General features: G+C 32.5%; 3 protein-coding genes across 3 annotated transcripts in view; all 3 read left to right on the top strand.

Moving 5' to 3' along the window:
• The first annotated feature begins 327 nt into the window (after window positions 1-327).
• LOC105364926 (Fibroblast growth factor receptor 1 oncogene partner 2) lies at window positions 328-2,135 on the top strand. The gene is made up of 4 exons (XM_011502964.1): window positions 328-533; window positions 725-859; window positions 1,464-1,745; window positions 1,839-2,135. The coding sequence occupies exons 2-4, from the start codon at window positions 725-727 to the stop codon at window positions 2,058-2,060; spliced, it is 639 nt and encodes a 212-aa protein (XP_011501266.1). The 5' UTR covers window positions 328-533; the 3' UTR covers window positions 2,061-2,135.
• A 3,565-nt stretch (window positions 2,136-5,700) lies between these two features.
• Window positions 5,701-6,936, top strand: LOC105364974 (lipoyltransferase 1, mitochondrial-like). The gene has a single exon (XM_011503020.1). It carries the CDS (start codon window positions 5,701-5,703, stop codon window positions 6,844-6,846), a length of 1,146 nt encoding a protein of 381 aa, XP_011501322.1. The 3' UTR covers window positions 6,847-6,936.
• Window positions 6,937-13,390: 6,454 nt separating this feature from the next.
• LOC105364975 (uncharacterized protein PF11_0207-like) overlaps window positions 13,391-20,314 on the top strand; it is a 17,299-nt gene continuing 10,375 nt past the window's right edge. Inside the window, exons 1-2 of the mRNA XM_011503021.1 lie at window positions 13,391-13,394; window positions 13,517-13,593. Coding sequence (XP_011501323.1) covers window positions 13,391-13,394; window positions 13,517-13,593 — 81 coding nt within the window. The remainder of the gene's footprint in view (window positions 13,395-13,516; window positions 13,594-20,314) is intronic.

Below are 20,314 nucleotides of genomic sequence, written 5' to 3' on the forward strand. Positions count from 1 at the left end.
CAATTCAATACGTATTTATGTGTGTCGTTATAATTATCTCTTCAAAGGCATTTTTCTCTTTATCGAGGCACTCCAAGGGCACGATATTCATTCGTAGGTGGCGCCCTTTTGCATATCGCGAATATCAAGGAGAAAACTCATGGTCCCGCGAGCGCGAAATAAGTTAAATCGAGAATCGATAAATTAACGAGAACGATAACACGAGGGTTGGGAGGGGGCGGTGGAGGGACTGACACTTAACGAATACGTAAATGATCTAACGGATTTTGTCGGGGATTGTTGTTAATAATAATATAACATTGTCCCGTCCCGTGTACGAGAAAACGAGATAGCCGTACGTTAAAATTGTCATAGCGGCAACGCTGCATTGACTCTCATCGCGATTCCGCCATCTTGGGTGCGGGCAAATCTAACCTCAATAATCGTAAGGTACAGGGGCAACGACAACATCGTCGTAACGTTAAAATAAGCGATCATTTTCATATTTCAGCCTACATGAATCTTTCATCGTGAAAACTAGCGAAAGCGTCAGGGTGAGTATGCGGAGAATAATGGGTGTAATCGATGGTCCGGCAATTAAATTGGCGAAAAGTCTTGGTGGAGAGTTTGACAGTTTGAAACGTTGACGGGTTGACGTGTGTATATAAATTCACCTGTTCGAGAGGCTAATTTATTTTAGTCTCATCGTCGGTCTTGCGAATGTCATGTTCATATTGATTTTTAGATGGCTCTCACCATCGAACAAATCATTCTGGACGCTGGTAAGCTGGTGAATGAGATATCGACGCAGGAGAGCACTGCCGACGGCTTAATATGTAAGATACAATCCGTCTGCAATCAAATAGACAGTATGAAGCAGGTGATTTGTTGTTTTGATTGCTCCAATTATTAATCAGCCCACTTTTACGAAGTTCTCCGCTCGTTTTAATGTCGATTGCATGCCTGGAACTTTTTATTTTATCTAGCTATTTGTTTACTGCGAGTGTGCTAACCAAGAGCGAGGGGTGAATACTTACTTTGTTACTTTGTTGAAGGAAAGCTGTAGCTAGTAGATGAAATTTCAATCGATTAATTGCAATTTATGTTTTATTAAGACTTTTGGTCTTAAGCCTTAAGTTTCCTTTGGCATTGCGTATGTTAGTACGTACGTTTGTCTATTGGTTTTTTAAAGCGATTGATTCGTTAATGTTTCGAGGGTACGTTTTGTAATAATAATAATTGCAGTAATAGTCTGAACATCTTATCTGTGTCCGATACTTGACGATACGTCGTTCTCTGTGCTAATGCTCGCGTTGGAATGTTCGAGTAGCTACTCAAAACTTTGATTGCCCACGATTATTAAGAAACGCATAGTTCAATGTCGAAGGAAGTGAATTCTTACACTTGGCGTTACACTACCTACGCTTAACATTATCGTTAGCATAAATAATTGTCCGTGTAAATACTTATTGATTTTTTGATAGTATCAAGAGGAGTTGAAGAACCTGAATGCTCAAACCAATCAGAAGCCTAAAAGTGAGATTATCGAGCATTTTCAAAAAATAGACGATGGATATTTTAAAGAATTGCGAGCCGAAAATAAAGATTTACGGCTTGCGCTGGAAGACTATCAGAAAGCGCTGGAATTAATAATGTCCAAATACAGGAAGCATACCGCTTACTTTCTCAAACAGTCCAAATCAAATCCATCGGCCACAACGAATACAAATTGCTGTTTGCAATATAATCATTGTAAATGTATTAATGTAAGTAGCTTCACCGTCTTCCATTAACAGCGCATTGATGCCAAATCGCTACTGCTCGCATTAATCTGTACATGCTTTGAAAATTTGTTCTAGACCATAAATACCCAAGCTAAGAAGATCGATGAAATGGCAACGATAATGAGAACAGCCACCCAACTCAACAAAGATAACGAACTGAGATGTCTGGAAACTCTGGTTCGATTAAAGGAAGAAAATACGGGATTACGGGAAATACTAGACATGACCAAGAAATATGGCTACTTAAAAAAGGATACTATTGTAGAAAGTAAAACCGTTCAGACAGACGACTTGTAAAGTATACGCCAGAGTGTCTATAAATATTTTGAAATTTTCATACTTATTAATGATCATTAGTTATCAATAACAAATAAAAACGATGTATAATTTCAGTCTCAATATTTAATATTAAGATATCTTCCAAATAAATCTCTATATTTTATTAAAGTAATGTTGAAACAATAATTACCTGATAAAATCATTATTTGATCAGTTTTATAAATAAAAACACATTTGAAGACGAAGTAAGATATCGCTTAATTTGAAAAGATTTGCCCATTAAAATGCAAATACTTTCTATAATAGTAATTTATGTTGCTAAATGGTCGATCTAATGTTGAAATGAAACTTTGAAACGCTTTTCATTCTTGCCCATTCTTGGTAAGATGGCATTTCTAATTCATTTGGTTAAAGAAATATTTGAAATAAAACTATTTTTCACAAATTATATTTTCATTCATCATCGTTCGCTTACTTTTTACTTTTTGTACGCCAGATAACAGATTCTTGGAAATTACATTATAACCGGTAATAAAAGTTTCACCTTTATTCGTAAGGTATGAATTGAGAAAATTTTTAAAGTGTATATATATTTTCAACGAGTGATATTTGACAATAATATTAAAAATTTTAACTATTTCAGATGTCTGTTGTAAACTATTGTTTAAAAACTGATCGAATTATAATTTTTTGTACAATAGAAGTTTGTATTATTGTTCATTAACGGACAAAGGCTTTGGGGCATGTATTAAGATTAACTAATGAGATTGAAAAAACTTTTTGTTAATACGATCGCTCTAGGATTACCGTTAAAAAAGAAAAAGAAAGAAAAACAATTTTCTTTTCATGTAATTGAACGCTTATATTTTTATCAGTTTAAGTGACTGATTCGAGGAGAAGCGATTTTCAATTTTTTCTAATTTTTTTTTTTTTTTTTTTTTTTTTTTTTTTTTAAATTGTTTTTCTTATTTAATTTTTAATTATACGTGCGTGTTTAAGGCTTAAGACTATAATTAATCTAAAAACATTTACGAACCTTTTAAATATCAGAATTGAAGACCATTCAAGAAATTATACTTTTTCATTTATATTTACATGCTAATTATTTACGCATCAAGTGCCTTTTTTTTTTTTTTTTGTTCTTTTAAACTGTTTCAAAATTTAGAGATTTTTATATACTTACATAATAAGATTTTGCGATTAAGCAATGCGTGATATATGATAGAAATTTTGCCTTAAGTAGAAATTTAATTTAAAAACTTTAAGAACTTTTTTAAAATACTCCATACAATTTATTTACAAATTGTAATTATTATTTAATTTTTAAGTGATTGTGCATAATGATTTTTGAATAAGTTCTTTTAACACATTACTACTAATGCATTCGAAATTGAAGATTCGTATTTCTTGGTTTGTTAATGAAACTGATAAAAAAAAAAAAAAAAAAAAAAAAAAAAAAAAAATCTTATTTATTTTCTAACGTACGCTCTGCTCATATTATAAATATTGTGTTGGGAAGAAAGTATATAATAATGTCAAATAACTCGTTAGTCCACTTAGTAAAATACAGTAATACGTCATAAGCTAATTTAATATATTAAACTTGTTTTTATTTATGCAATAATTAGCTCGAGTATTTTTCCTCTTTTGTATGAAATAACATAGATTTGAAATTATATCGTTGTACGGAAACTTAAAGACAAAGTTTTTTGCAAATAAGTTTTATATATAAATGTATTAAGAAAAAAAAAAAAAAAAAAAAAAAAGAAAAAAAAAACATAAACAAACGAAAAAAGAAAATAAAACGTGCAAGACGTGAACGCATAAGCAGTGTTAATATAATAATAATAAAAAATAGCAAATATCAATCTCTAATTTAAAGTTTATTTTAATTATGCAGTTTATTGAGGGGACGATGCGTTGTAAAAAGTCTGGACGTCGGTCCTTTATCGCTGTAAACCGTTGATAAAGAAGCGCAGGTATGCAAAGTACTCTCTTCGCACATAGATGACACCGCAATAACAATACCTTTAAATAAACATTTACCGCAATTATATAGTCAACCAACTACTAATGCTTCTAGATACACACATACAGTAAAACAAAAAACAAACAAAAAAAATTAAAATATATAAAGTATTTGTAAACTTTTCTAGTATTTGCAAGTCGTTCTTTTTAAATTTATTTCATTATTTCTAAAAGTTTTTAAGTTACCTCAATGAGATTAAATTGTATATAACATGTTTTAATTAATTTTATAAATAAAAGCCAACAACTACAGAAGAAAAAGAAAAATGTAACTGTAAGTCAAGAAACGATTTAACACGCTCATTGGACCTTCTGTTTATTAACATCATTATTAAAGACAAGAAAGTTTACTTTATTTATACAAAGAGTTCGATCAATATAAGAAAATTGTCACAATGACGTACCACCCTGTATATTAATAATAATAATAATTTTTATATGCGAACACACATTGTATAAATCATGCGCAATACCTTCTAAGCCTCGTTCGGTACTCGCCGACCTTCCGTGTATGTATTTATAACAATTAACGTGTCTATTGCTACAATTTATTGTTAAGTGCATGCGCCATTACGGGCGGGAGCCTATCGACAATCGAAAATTCATGGGATTAAAAGGAAATCATGAAAATTCCCCTCCTGCTACGTCTCGCGCCCAACTCATCGGGCCTTCTCGTTTCACCTGCTTGGGCCTTAGAATCTCGGGAGTCGATTGAGGCATAAGGAGCGAGACGAGCGCAGCGCGCACGCCTTAATTAACGCATTCTCTTTATCCCCAGGAGTCGAAGGAAGTCTCGTCGAGGCGCCCCTCGGGTTTCACATTTTTAATGTCTCCGCGTGACGTCAATTCCTGCTTTCGCTCCGTGAGTGGCGAGTAACTTGTAAACTTTTTATCTGAGATTTTGGAGGAGGCGAATAATGCCGAGACTGCAGTTGGAAATTGCTTTACTGGATTTAGCGCGTCGCCAATTGCGATTCGGCCAATAGGTCTAAACTATTCTAACTAGCGATTCATCGATCACGGCGCCAATTATTTCCATTTCTTCGCCAATTGACTCTCTTTACAAAATCGCCCGACACTCGATTAAGCGAAAGATCACATAGAGTTGGAGCACCATCACTATGAAATTTGTTTTCCTTAGTCGAGACTCTCGTAGCCCTCGTTGCGGACTCTTGTCACTCGTCTTGCGTTCTCGTTATCGCGACGAATTGTCCCTGGGGCGTAGGGGCGTAGGGGCAGTAGGAGATCCCCATCACATTTTTCTCCAGATTATATTCCCGTGGCCTACTTTATACGTTGCCGCATCGCATCGACGTACCTTCTGTTCGTTATTTTTTCATATTATTACATTTTATTTTATTTTATTTTTCGATATTGGTTTCTCTGGCTCAAAAGCAGGAGTGATTATTCTTGGATGTCGCCGCATTCGTGGCGACGTAACGGGATCCGTTAGCTCGCACAGTCTATCTTTCTATTTTGCACGCGCAGCGCGTCATCGTACGCCGTGCGCGCCGATCTTTCGCATATCGCGCAATTGGGCCGATTACGATTTCTATGTCGATTATTCGGCCGTAAAAAGGTGTTGGAAGGCATTCGACGGTCCACTACATTCCACAAAACGGCGCTAAAAATGCAGGCGATATTTAGACACGATGCACATGGCTCCAAGGTCCCAGCAAAATTCGCAAGATTTCTGTTCCAGTTAAGACACGCTTTGACAAACAGCGCCAAGGCCATTCCCAAAGACGGCGTGAAAAAATTCATTTTCATCTCTCAATCGACCGACATTTACGTCAACTTGGCCCTAGAACATTGGCTTTATCGTAACAGCGATTTGAGCAAGCAGCACGTTTTACTACTTTGGAGGAGCGATCCTTGCGTCGTCATTGGACGACATCAGAATCCTTGGATCGAATGCAATATCCCAGTCATCGAATCGAGCCAAATTGCCGTGGCTAGGCGTAATAGCGGCGGTGGTGCGGTGTACCACGACATTGGCAATCTCAACCTATCGTTCTTCACGCCGAGAGAGCGTTACGACAGAACGTACAACTTGAACATAATTAAACGAGCTTTATTTCGGGAGTGGAATTTAGAAAGCATTATCAACAAGAAGGATGACATAATTGTCGAGGGAAAATTTAAAGTATCCGGCACAGCTGCTAAATTAGGGCATCCCAACGCCTATCATCATTGTACATTGTTGGTAAATGTCAATAAGGAGACGCTGAGTTTGGCACTCGACAACACTTATGAGGGAATAGCTACAAATGCAACGAAATCCGCTCCATCTCCGATAAGAAATCTAACGGAAATGAACTGCCACGTTGAAATGGATCGGTTATTAAGTGCAATTGGTTGGGAATATCTTCGCGGCGAGACCATGACGTTGCACGACGAACACGGGCAAAAATTCTTGGGGCCGCAACAGCGAGGTTTTCAAATGCTAAATCCCACGGAAGACTGGTTCCCCGGGATTGAAAAAATTCTCGAGGAATTTCGGGGCTGGGATTGGATTTACGGCAAGTCACCGACATTCACTGTCACTCGTATTCTATCTCGTGCACGAGACTCGTTCGTTATTTCGAGGGACGACATTCGTCCCCAAAAACTTGTGATTAGCGTTGAGAAGGGCATTGTGCAAGACGCCACGTTAACTTCATTGCCTTCAAATGTCAGCCAATACGAGAGTCTAATTGCAAATCTAAGTGGTAAGCGCTTTAGTTACGGGCTGGTCAATAATACCGTCAGAGCTCTACGGCCTGTAAACTTTTAAGGTCTCGACGCGGCCATTAATACGGACGACCTTGTCCACGTGTTATCGGTGCTTTTACTATCTTTATGTCCTATTAAACGAGCTTAAATTCACTTAAATTCACTAATAATAGCATTAAAGAGCAAGCACAGCCTTGTATTTTCGTCCAATAATCGTCCGCCTTATTTTCAACGAATGTAACAATCGTTGTCAATTGGGTCCGTGTAACTATGCATTCTGCTGTGGTGTGCGCATCGCATATACTTACTTTTAAGGCCTTTAAATGACAAAATCATGAGATATTTGTTGATAATGTTCGATATTGCGCGTAGGTAAGGCAACAGGATTATAATTACGAAGATTATCGATGGCTTTCTTCAGGCTCCGACAGTGCTCTCTCTCTCTCTCTCTCTCTCTCTCTCTCTCTCTCTCTCTCTCTCAACTATGATACTAATTTATCTATCAAATTACTGTATTTGCATCATTTGCACAAAGCTGTTTCAAATGTGATCTAATATTGTTATTAATCGTTTTGAGGGAGGCGAACAGTTGGCAAAAGCACAAATATCAAGTGATACTTCGGTTAAGCACTAAATAATTGGCTTTTAATCGTATCTTAGCCACTGACAGGAAAAAGCACTGGAATTAAAAAGAATTAGTAGTGGTTAAAAATTTTGGTGTAAATCTCTCTATGTCTCTCTCTCTCTCTCTCTCTCTCTCTCTCTCTCATTTAAAAGCGAAAAAAGAAAATCTTCATTCGGTCGAAAAACTTGGGATTTTTTATTCAAATACTTTCACAAAGATCTTATCACTTGATATCATATAATTGGTAAAAATGAAATATCCTTTATTTTGCCATTATATACTGATAAATTTTCTTCAATTTATTTGTAAAAGCGACTTTTGTCATTCCAACACACAATGTACATACTGAAATAAAGATTTATAATGTTTCAAAGTGATTTTCAATGTTATTTAATTCAACCCGTGCCTCCTGATATACTTGTGTTTTAAATTGTTATTAATGTATTAGCATATTAGCGTATTATCTTAATAAGCTATTTAATTAATTGTATAAAGAATATTTTTATTGCCGATGTACAGCATCTATTTATATATAAATTCAAATAGCTTTCGTATAATCGCATCGCTTACATCCTTATTTTATATTGATCTTTTTTTTTTTTTTTTTTTACGTATGTAGAGAATAGAAGATCGATACTAGATAGCCTAGTGATTTACCATATTCATCCTCATCATCCTCATCATCGTCATTAAGAATGATAAGAATGATCAAGAGAAAAACTTTGACAGACCCTATACTCACTACACTTGCTTAATACTTATTGTTACGTTGGGGTAAGTGGGAACGAGGAGGGGTGGGGTTGCCAGATACGCAATCTGTATGCTGTTGTTCGCGAATTTTTTGCCCATAACACATCTGCCGTCGGACAATATAAAGTGGTGGCGAGCGCTGTCGCGACGCACAATCGCCATCATCGACAATTTAGTATTATCGATAGTCTTTTCCTCATTACGTTATCTTTCATTATCTATGGTGTTTAGCGGCAACTTGTCTCTTGGCTTGCAACTCGACTCACTTGTCTCTCACTGCCCGCTGATAAACATTGTAATTCTTTCATTATTTGCCAAAATTAGCTTTTACGCACAGTCTTGGGCTGGCATTCACTAACTCGTAACTCCAACTCGCCATAACTCATAGTTTGCCATGAGTCGCAAGTGCACGTTTTTGCGTGGGAGTCTGCGCCTCCGATGATCATCATCATATCATTTTGTTGTTCGCTACGAGTTAGTGGACAAGCATAGCGCTGCCAATCATCAAGGCGACGTATGTCGTATCTGCACTTTGCTCCCATCAACGTCCCAGTCAAAAGATAATATATTTAATGGAGTTGCATACCTTGAACTAGCAATACCGAGAGTAAATTGAGTACGTAGGTAGGGGCACGGAGAGAGGGCTGAAATCAGGCCCTAGAGTCCCTTATGTGCGTATGTGTGCGTGTGTGTGGCATATGCGAGGAAAATTACAGTGACGGCAAAGTAGGTGCATAAACATCTCGGAAAGTTCCTCGACGAAATAATAATGATGGATAAACCAACTCCCGAATGATATTTCTTTTTTTTTTTTTTTTTTTTTTTTTTTTTTTTTTTTTTTTTTTTTAATATTTCTAATAAAGGAGAAGTACGAAGAGATTTTATTCAACTCTATCTAATAAAGTTTAACTAATGTACATTATATTCGTAATATTGGACGGTCTATTATCGAATGTAATGTAAATTTGGCATTGAATAAATTAATTTGATTTTTATGATAAAGAAAAAGAGTACCGAGTGCAGCATTCTTTTTTCTTTCATTCTTTCGTAATAAAATTAAATAAAAAAATCCCCTTCCATTTATTTCCCCTCTACTTCGTTCAACTACTCAACTATAAGAATTTTTCACTGGCTTATTCACGATCCTCCCTAAATTTATTATGACAATCTTTACATAAATTGCAATATAAGGATGATAATACTTAGCTGTATTAATGAACTTAATATAACTGAACGAATTAGAAAACATAAACGATTTAACATTGCATTTACAATTAATCTGGTGGCATAATAGAAGAGTTCCCTCGCATGTAATAATCTACACGTGTCGTCGATCGGTGAGATAATCTTGACTATTTGCCAGGCATTTGTTCATCCGTTCATAAATCTGGAAAGATAATTTTGTTTAAAATTTCCAATCCCACATTCCAAGATGTTCTTGTTAATATTGCTTCAAAGCAAATTGCAACGCCATTTTCAATTCACGGCATTATATCGAAGGGAACAAATGATAAATTTCGAATAAATTGATTGAATTGGAAAAACGAATTAGAAAATTTATTAAATTCTTTCAAGATTGGGCAGAATCAAGCGAGGCTTTTGAACATTTAATTAGGTTTGGTAAATTTAAATACAATATTTGATGAAGCTAATAATTTAAAATAAAAATCGATCGGTAAGTATTAATTTTTCAATAAGTCACGTTTAGAATTTCAATTAAATTAAATAATTGCATTTCGAATAGGGAATAATAACGAATAGGGATTAATTTCGTGAACGAGTAAGAAAAGAATTTGAGATATAATATTATAAAGCCTTTCTGAAAATAAATTGACAATTTTTTTCTTTTTCTTTTTTCTGTCCTCCTTTTGTCATTTTACGAAAATTATATTATTTTAGAAATATCCTAAATAATAGATAAATACATTACATGCTGTAATAACTAATTACACGTTATCGTGTGAAAAATAGTCACAAATATGAAAATTCTGACGTACTGAATAACAAACAAAACATAATAAAAATAAAAACAAAAAAAAAAAAATTAAAAACTAATATACATTATTAGGATAGTTTTAATCATAAAATAACGCCAAATGACGAGTATAACATGAAATGATTCTCACAAATTACATTTTGAAACATAACGACATATGAAGATGAAGGGCCACATTTTAATCGTTAAATTAACGAAATTCTGCCTTAATTCGTTAATTAATTAACACGATAAATGATAAAGTTCATAGAGAAACGTACGGGTACAAATATATTAGAAAAATATTTTTAATTACCATTGCAATGTAAATTTTCTTACCAAAGGTCTTAAATTATAATAAACGTGTAAAATTACATTTCACCCAAACGCATATTCGACAGTTAATTACTACAGAGATATATCGACAAAAGCAATTATTAAGATAATATTGAATTTTTAATGATATTTCGTACACATAATTATTTACCAAAGTCTATTATTAAAAGAACGGTATTGAAATAGTTCGTATAACATTCATCTTATAATTTTGGAATTTTATTGACCGAACTACATCAGTGACGCATTATATTACTTTTAACTCAAAATATTTTGAATTATTACGTACTTGATTATATAAAGCCTTAAAGCACAAGGCCAAACTACGGAATACGAAGTTTACAAGAAAAAAGCCGCGTCGAAGATAAAAATTCTTATGGTCAAATAGCTACATGTGATTTTGCAATTATATCATCATACTTTGTATAAATATAGAGGAATTTTAAAAAGAATTTTTCATCCGCATAGTTTTGTATTCATAAAAATAAAAATAAAAAAAATAAATAAATAAAAATAAAAGAAAAATACAAAAAAAAATAAAAAACGAAAAATACAAAATTAAACAAACGGATAAAAGCGAAGAAGAAAAAGTATGAAATTATTAAAAATTGTCTAGAACTTGAATGGCAATGCAATGTTTTTTTTTTTATTCGAGAGCCGATTAGAATTATTAGAATTACTCCTCTGGCCTCTATAAATGGAAACAATACTTTGGCTTAATTAAAACATCAATATTATAGTTAATTAAAAATATTTGAATTCAATTGTTATTTAAGAATTTTACAGATAAATAATTCGATAAATAATTCGAATATATTCGAATACAGGAGCATTAATAAATATAAATATTTTTATGATAATCCGTTAAAAGCGAGCAGGATGTCAATTAGTAGTCAAGTATATCTCACTCATCTACATTTTGCGAGCCTTTTAGTGAATATTAGATTATTAATTCTAATTATAGTAGAGCACTTGTTCTTTAAAATCGTCTGCTTACAACAATAACTTCCATTGTTTCAATTAGATCATTATTTAAATCAAAGCAGAAATTGCTCTTATTGTTCATAGCGAGCCAAGTAATGAAAAGAGCGAGCTTTGATGACTGATCATAATTGCACAGATTATATACGCGTGTGTGCGTGCGCATAAAATTCATTTTCTATTGCAAAGTTTCGCCGCCAATTCGTCTTACCCGTTTACTAAAAATCCTGCACCCCACTACTCGTCCACACTCTACACTTAACAGATCTATCAGGAAGTTTTAATGAATATGCACACAATTACAAAATTCATCGCCGTTCGTATTTTAAATGCACTTAAGGCAAATGATATTCGACAATATTTTCATATATTTTTGCGTTTTCGTTACACGTATATTCATCTACCAGCTAATATGCACACGTTATATTGATTTTATAAAAGAAAATGAGAATATTTTATGTAAATTACACGGTACAAGCAGTGGCCGACAAAAATTCTTCAAATCATTGCGAATAATACAAATTTTCATTGGCTACGGCATACGTAACAAAAGGGATGGATCGTTTAAGAATAGGGAAATGTTTGGATTTATTTTTAATCGAATGTGTATGCTCGATCGAGCATCGGTGATGCGTAAGGTTTTTGAAAAATATTTCTATCAAATGTATCATCATTGTAATTTGCCAATGGCCAATAATATCTTTAAATTAAATATATTATATAATATTTGGTGCTTGAGTGTTATTATTCTGGGAATTAGCTAATAATGAGCTATGCAGTTCCGAAAATAAATGTACACAATCTATTGATTATTGATATTAAATTAATAATTAAATAATAACGCGATCATTTTTAAATAATTTTTATAAGCTTTAAAATAAAATTCATTCTGCTTAATCATTAAAATATACGTGTTTATATATATATATATATATATATTTTTTTTTTGTTGTTTTTTTTTTTTTTTGTAAATTGCAAATGTTTTTAAGAATATGTTAATAAAATAAAAGCTAAATATGTTTTTATTTGTTCTGTTTGATAAGATATCGGAATCTAATACTAGATTAATTAGTTTCTAAGTGATTGTGTTTCACTCGCAAGATAATGAGCCCGTGAATTTGAATTTCGATAAAATAACTTGTATTTATAATGTTTTTTTTTTGTTTTTGTTTTGTTTTTATTGATCTAAAAAATTAATGAAATTAATTTTCTTGGAATTTCATTATGACAATGTTTGACGAGGGCATCAGTTACAAGATGATATGCGTGATGGAAGTAGGACATTTTTCTAGATAAAATTTATTTCTGATGTACTTCAATATATATGTAAACTACTCTACTAACAATAATATAGCATAAATGCATATTGGCCCTTTTCCAACAGATTATGACAAAAATTTTATTCTTATGTTCATAACTCTGCAAATAATTATACAAAGGGTACATCGTTAATCGTATCCGATACATTGAAATCTACTCTTTAGCGACGAAGCAATGCAGCTTTATACGTTTCTTTACAAAGCAAACAAATTTAAGACGATTTCAAAAAAAAAAAAAAAAAAAAAAAAAAAAGCGCGCATTCGTTCATTAGGTTTCAGCCATCTACATTCACACCTGCTAAATCAGCTGAATTATGTATAACACAAAGTATTTATCGCTATAGTCAGATAAACGATATTTATATATATATATATATTAATACAACCTAAATATGGAAGATAAGATTAATTTAGTTTGAAATAATCAATCGAATAGTATTTCCATGTTGTTCTGATTTTATAATTTTAATTAATTTAATGATTTGTGCATGTTGTGAAAAGAAGAAATAAAGAAGAAATAATGCAAAGAGAGGATGAACGAAAATTTGAAAATACAGCTAAAGTTCAGACGATTAAGACTGATGATAATTTATTATTTACATTCTGTATGAATATGAAGATGAGTTAGAGCAAAAAAAAAAAAATAAAAAATAGCAGTAAAAAGAATATGACGAATGTCCTTAAAAACTTCTTATTATTTTCGTTTTTGTTTTTTTGTTTTTTTTGTTATTGTTTTTGTTTTTAGATGTGAGAGTAGACGACATCGCGGCGTCTTCATCTCTCGAGATGAAGAGCTCGAGACTTCTGACTGATGAACTGAAAGTGATAAATCAGTGATGAAATTTCTAATCCCGTAACATTGATTCCTATATTATCAATCAGACTGTCAAAGTTCAATCGCCGCTCATTAGTTAAATGGAGAGTCGAAGCGAAAAAGTATTTTGTTTGAAAATTCGGGTAATCCGAGCGTAATTAAAGGCAGCAAAAATGATGTTGCAAAGTTAAGATGAGTTCAATTGAATCAACTGTCGCTTTTGATTCATGAAAGATTAAAAATACAAAAACAAAAAAACAATAAACACAATGAGCACTGATTAAAAGGAAAAGAAAAATGACAAAGTGAAAAGGAGAAATATTGGAAACTACACGTCGGAGAGAAACGAGTGATTAAATAAACAGGAACATTGATTTACCTACGAAACGGTAAGCCCTAACTAACAATAAATCATTCCATCGTCACTATTATGTAGTAAAAAATAATTTAGCTAAAAGGTGGCGAAAAAAAAAGAAGCAACAATGTATGGACGATCGACGAGAAAATACAGAAATTCAAGGCAGCGGAACACTAAGATCGAGCAGGCATTGGTTGCTTTCGACAATGTGCTCGTTGAAGATTATTGGCTTATAGATCGGTGCTTCGGATTATATGACGCATCATCGGTGCGATTGCTTTTATAAATTCGAAGAATTCAAGGTTGCGATATATATTACGTGGCGCAAAGATGATGAGCAAATCAGCCGTAATGATTTTATAAATCTCGAAATTGAAATATCGATCGCTGATAATTGAAATCCTGGTACTACGCGCGATGTTTTATGTACAATACGTAGCTGTATAAATGAAAGATTTTTTTTATTGGTAAAAGTTATTGTTTGTGCAAAATTACGTTTTTTATACAATGAATATCTAATATCATGATAATTTATGCGTTTGGTGTAAGCGCGGTAAGTCAAGCAGTAATATATTTATAATAAAATAGAGCGTTCAAATCTTATTGCAAATGTTGATTAGGCAGGCGTTATTATGTTACAAAAAAAATAAAAAAAAAAAAAAAAAAAAAAAAAAAAAAAATTAAATAACAATTAGCCTGGGATGTTTTGTAACGATATGAAAAATTCAAATTAATACAAATGTCAGGACAATTTATAAGGATTTTGTATTGTATTTATTGTATGGTGTATGTATGTTAATAGAAATTTAAGAAAGAATTTCATCTGATTAGAGATTAAATAAGTTCAGTAAGTGTTGTGCAAAGAAACGAGTGACTTTATAGTAAAACCGGTAGGTATGAGTTTTTTTTCTTCTTTTCTTCTTCTTCTTCTTTTTGTTTTTTGTTTTTTTTTGTTTTTTGTTTTTTGTTTTGTTTTTTGTTTCATTTCAATCAAATCTTCATGAATCTTCGCAGACGTCGTAAATGCAATGAACCGAATGAAAATAGTTAATAAACTACGTTATTACGCGTGGCTCGATGATTACGAATACAAAATTATAAGACCAATTTCAAGAATTTTTTCGCGCTCTTAATGAAAATTAAGAGAAGAAAACTTAATAAAAATCTGTTAAAGTAGAGATTTTTGTTGGTCTAATTGAAGATTGTAAAGCCATTGCCTTTACACTCCCGACTACATTTAAGATGTTAATTCACGGATTAATGCAGTTTAGAAGAAGAAGAAGAAGAAGAAAAAACAAAGAAAGAAAGAAAGAAAGAAAATTTTTCAATTGAAATATATAGAGTTAAAAAAAAAAAAAGAATGATTTTTTTTAGAATTCTGATGAGGATTTAGGATAAGATACGGATGAACAATTGGGATGAAAAGCAACCATCTTCGTATAAAGAGAAACAAAAAGAAAACTTTTAAATAGACGACAATTAAGGGAAACCAGCTTGCTTTTACGTATTACGTGGCAACGATATCTCGCATAAATTATGTGGAAAAATTAATGAATTTTATGGTAGAATAAAAAACAAATAATAAAAAAAAAAAAAAAAAAAAAAAAAAAAAAAAAAAAAAAAAAAAAAAAAAAAAAAAAAAAAAACAAGTGAGACCAATACAAGCGTTGCATGATAAATAAAATGTTTGAATTAGTTAAGAGGCCAAGAAAGGTTTTAACACCTGTTGAATTGGCTAAAAACTTAAATAATGACATAGCGAGATATAAAACGAGTAGTTGTAACAAAAAAAAAAAAAAAAAAAAAGAAGATATTAGCAAACAGAGAAGATTGATTACGAGAATGTCAAATGTAGTAATAAGTTTTTTTTTTTTCTTTTTCTTTTTTTTTTTTTTAGCTACCGTAAGAACGACGCCGAGCACTCTGGCTAATGAAATTTTGACATTTGCATTATTTGAGGCTAAACAACAAAAGCTCATTTTCAAAACAGTTTCCTCGTCCAATTACTTTAACAATTCTAATTAATCTTATAAAACTGAAAAATTTGCCTATTTATAATAAGATTTATTTATAATAAGTTTCAAAATTTTTGGAAAATGACTGTTGCTTTTGAAGAAAATTCTGCGATTTTGTAGTTTAGCGTCGTTGATTATAATGGAAAGATGTCTTTGCTTACTTACGCAAATAATTCACAAATAAGTGTTTATCCAAGTTGAATAAATAATGTGAAACGCCTGAGTTGCGAGAGTTACAAGGAGTCTCATTGTCAACTGTGTATCAACGATTATAAAAGTACAAGAATTTTGTCTTTACAAGTTTGGAAGAAAAATCCAGCCAAACGTATGGTAAAAACAGGTCATTTTATCGAGCCGATTATTCGTAGACAAACATTATCTATTTAAAATAAAAGACGTTGGGATGAGTTGGTTCTTTTATTATTCGTATTATTTTTTTTTTTTTTTTTTTTTTTTTTTTTTTTTTTTCCGATAAATTGCAACGCACAGCACAGAAAAACGCCAGGCAGTTTAATATTTGTCCAAGTAGTTAGTCAACCAAATATTAGTTTTGCCGTGAGCTTCGTATCGAGAAAATAAAAAGTCAAGTAATTAATATTTACAGCTTGCAACGCCCATACTCCTCTCCGCTTACCCCCTCCCTCCTCCCTATCCCCACCACCTACCCACACTAGCCAAATAATAGAATTGATATTGGGCCACGACTTTACAGTAATACAAATAACTTTCGAGCGTACAACCCTGGGATACCAAAACGAGTCGAAATATCATTTATAAATAGACGAGCGTGCCGATTGTGCGACAAAGTCCGTTGCAACGATGTATAGAGCACTGACTGGCACTAAAACTAATTATACAAGCGTAGCGCCGCGGTTGGAGGAACCACATTTGCCTTACCAATGCTTTTTATAATATTTATAATCTTTGCACAATGATAATTGCGCTCGAGCCAAGTACAATATGAGGCTTTAAAGATGCCGATAACCGTCTTAATTTTAAATAATAATTATCCGGACGGAAGGTATAACCCATTGACAGCTCCCCCCTGTTATACCACATCGTGGTTGTGTGGGGTTTGTGAGGGGTTTGTGATGGTTTATGAGTGGGGGAGGGGGGGGGGGAGAGACGTTATCGTACCATACCCGACAGCTCCTGCATTTACGGCCAATTTTCGAAGTACGTGCCCGTGCAAAGGCTCATCCCCGTACTCCGGGGGTAAAGTCGAGCGCGTCGGAACGACGGAGCCGTAGCTGTGGCACGAGGATGTCGACGACGACAAACCGCCGGGAGACGACGAGTCGACGAAAGCCGTAACTAAAACCGGCAGTTTCGAGCCGACAAACGCACTTGGCAACTCCATCGGAAAAGCCATTGCTCCGACCGTTTGTCTCCTCGCGTCACGTTCGCTTTTTCAATGAGCTTTTCCTACGAAGCGCTTGCAATTCGAGCGAGCTTTATTAGCATTAGAAGCAACCGCCTGATTGCCCAAGTATTTACGTAAGCTTTGATCGGGGCTGATGTTCGATTAGGTGCTTTATTTGGCAAGAGAAGTCCGTCGCAGGAAAGTAGGATCAAATGGCGAATGAGCGATGTTTTATTTTACTTGAGAATTTTAATGTTGGTAATTAAAAACTTGTCCGTGGAAAGATCCGAGAGAAGATGCGTACATATAGAAGTTGTCGAGGGCATTTCTTAACTGCTAAATTGCATTGCCACTTGGGCTTATATATATATAGATAGATAGATAGATATACATGTAAGTACGTGTGATATACATGTATGTACGAGGAAGAGCTTGTGTATATAATATATACGTCTGTCTCTGTAGTGTCGAATGATGGAAGAGTGATAAGCGCGCGGGTTCGTTTTGTCGTAATTTTATAGCGTTTATCAGTGATAAACTCTCGAAATTAATGTCTGCCGTGACCCGTTAATTTGGAGCGTTTTACAAGTAAAAGTAGAAAAAAGTTACATACGAATATGTAACGAGCACTGCTCGCCAATTGTTGGATTGATTAGATAGAGAGGGATATGCTCTTGGACATAAAAAGCATCGCATTCACTATGGATGAGGACGATAATGCTTATTACGTGTAGATAAAAGATTTTTCTAAAAACTTGCTGAAAGTGTAATCAATAGCATTGACAGCGCATTTAAATTAACGAGTTCGACGTTAATAGCGATTGTCGAGGGCCAAAGTCAATTTTGTCATTTTCAATATCAGACTTTCAATATCAACTCTATAAGAAATTCACAAACTTTTTCGCTTTTAATAAACACTTTTATTAATTGGAATATTTGTATGTTCAGTGGATATCGAATAATTCCGACATTGGTAGGTGATTTAAACTCATTGTCCTATTGATTAATTGTTTCGGTTTAAAAAAAAAAAAAAAAAAACAATACAAAAAACTTTAAATACTTTTAATCTTTAATAAGTTATCGTTAATTGAAATAAATTAAATTTCCCATTCGATGATCACGAATTGAACTTTTTTTTATTCTGTAGAGCAACGTTATTATTATTATTATTATTATTATTATTATTATTATTATTATTATTATTATTATTATTATTATTATTATTATTATTATTACTATTATTCGAGGTTAATTTTTAGTTAATCAATTTGATACGAAACTTATTGCTATTTCGTTAAATCGATTCATGTTGTTGTATTTTTATTAAACGAGCTTAAATTTATGCACGATTACTGAAATTAAAACTAATCATTTTGAATCGACATTTATTTCCGCTTTTCAAATTCTTTTCGACATTGTCAAGAGAGAATACATTTTCATTGAAAGATTAGTTTATTTATTCATAAATATCATAATATACTACCATGTAATTATTAATTACGCATTTAAGTTGGAAAACATATGAAAAACATTTCGGTTAATTTGCGTCAGAGATTGTTGACTAATAATTTGTAAATTTTAATAAAATTCACCATTTAGCGGCAGTAACTTTTTATAGGACAAAAAAAAAAGAAGAAGAAGATATAAATAAATAGATAAATGCTTATAATTCATAATAATTGAACGGATAGATATAATTACGAGATTGCATGTAGAAATTATAGTTCGCATTAGGTGCGAGTCTATTGTGGTAGTGGAGAGAGCCCATTGCGAGATTGATATAAGGAAATAATAATAATATTTTTCAACAAAAACTACAATATTAGTGCTTAATTTCGTTGTAGAAAAAAGAAAAGAAAAGAAAAGTAGAAAAAAAAAGATAAAGAAAGAAGAAAAAATGGCCACGCTAATAATAACTACTGGCACATTAATGCTAGATAGATTATAATTATTAAACAGCAGCCATAAACAAAAGAGAGGTGAAAAAAAGTGACTATATATTCAGACTATTATAATAATAATAATAATAATAATAATAATAATAACAATAATAATAATAATAATAATAATAATAATAATAATAATAATAATAATAATAATAATTTGTACTATTGACGTAGCCTAGTTATTTCAAGTGCTAACAATATACAGCAATATTATCAATATTGTTTCATCCATACGAATTTATCAGACCGGTATATGTTAATTATAAATATAGAGGAGCCATTATCTGTAATCACAATATTTGCCGTAATAAATAAATAATGTATTAAATTATGACTACTTTCGGTGCGTAAGAATATTTCGTTATGCAAAACACATTGTTTGTCTCATCCGAATGAGGGAAAAATTATGGAAACAATTATAACGTTACTTCCATCATATTCTGCTATTCGGCTATTCAGTCATAACTGTGCAAATAACAAGCTGTTAAACACGCATAATTAAACAACGAGATAAAGCTATAAACAAATGGAGGAATTTTAAGTGTAAAATTATTTTGAGCTAGGGCATACCGGACGTTTTTGAGATATCAAGTAGTTAGCCAAAGATTAATTGAAAATACGATTTTGACGATGCGCAGTGAGCGAAGCTGCAAAGTATTAATAAATTAATAATGAAGGCCAAAGCCGCGGAAGAAAGCGAGAAAAGATAATAAAAAATAAAAAAAAAAAAACAAACAAACAAACAATAAATAAATAAAAAAAATGAAAAAAGATGCCTTATAAACGATGTATGACGCGCTTCAATGATGGCCAATTCAACGATAGGACGAAAAGTTGTTGAACACAAAGAAACGAATGAAAAAGAGAAAGAAAAAAGCAGTATGATAGTGAAAATAGATCGATTACATAAATGAAAGGACGTAATATTGTGTTTAATGGCATAAGGAAAAGGCAGTGTAATAGCCTCGCTTTAATATTTACGAATACATGTATACAAATATACGTAAATTCTCTTGCTCGCATATTTAAATAGGAGGCGCATGTCAA

The sequence above is a fragment of the Ceratosolen solmsi genome, unplaced genomic scaffold (genome assembly GCF_000503995.2).
Source record: "Ceratosolen solmsi marchali unplaced genomic scaffold, CerSol_1.0 scaffold61, whole genome shotgun sequence".
NCBI classification, from domain to species: domain Eukaryota; kingdom Metazoa; phylum Arthropoda; class Insecta; order Hymenoptera; family Agaonidae; genus Ceratosolen; species Ceratosolen solmsi.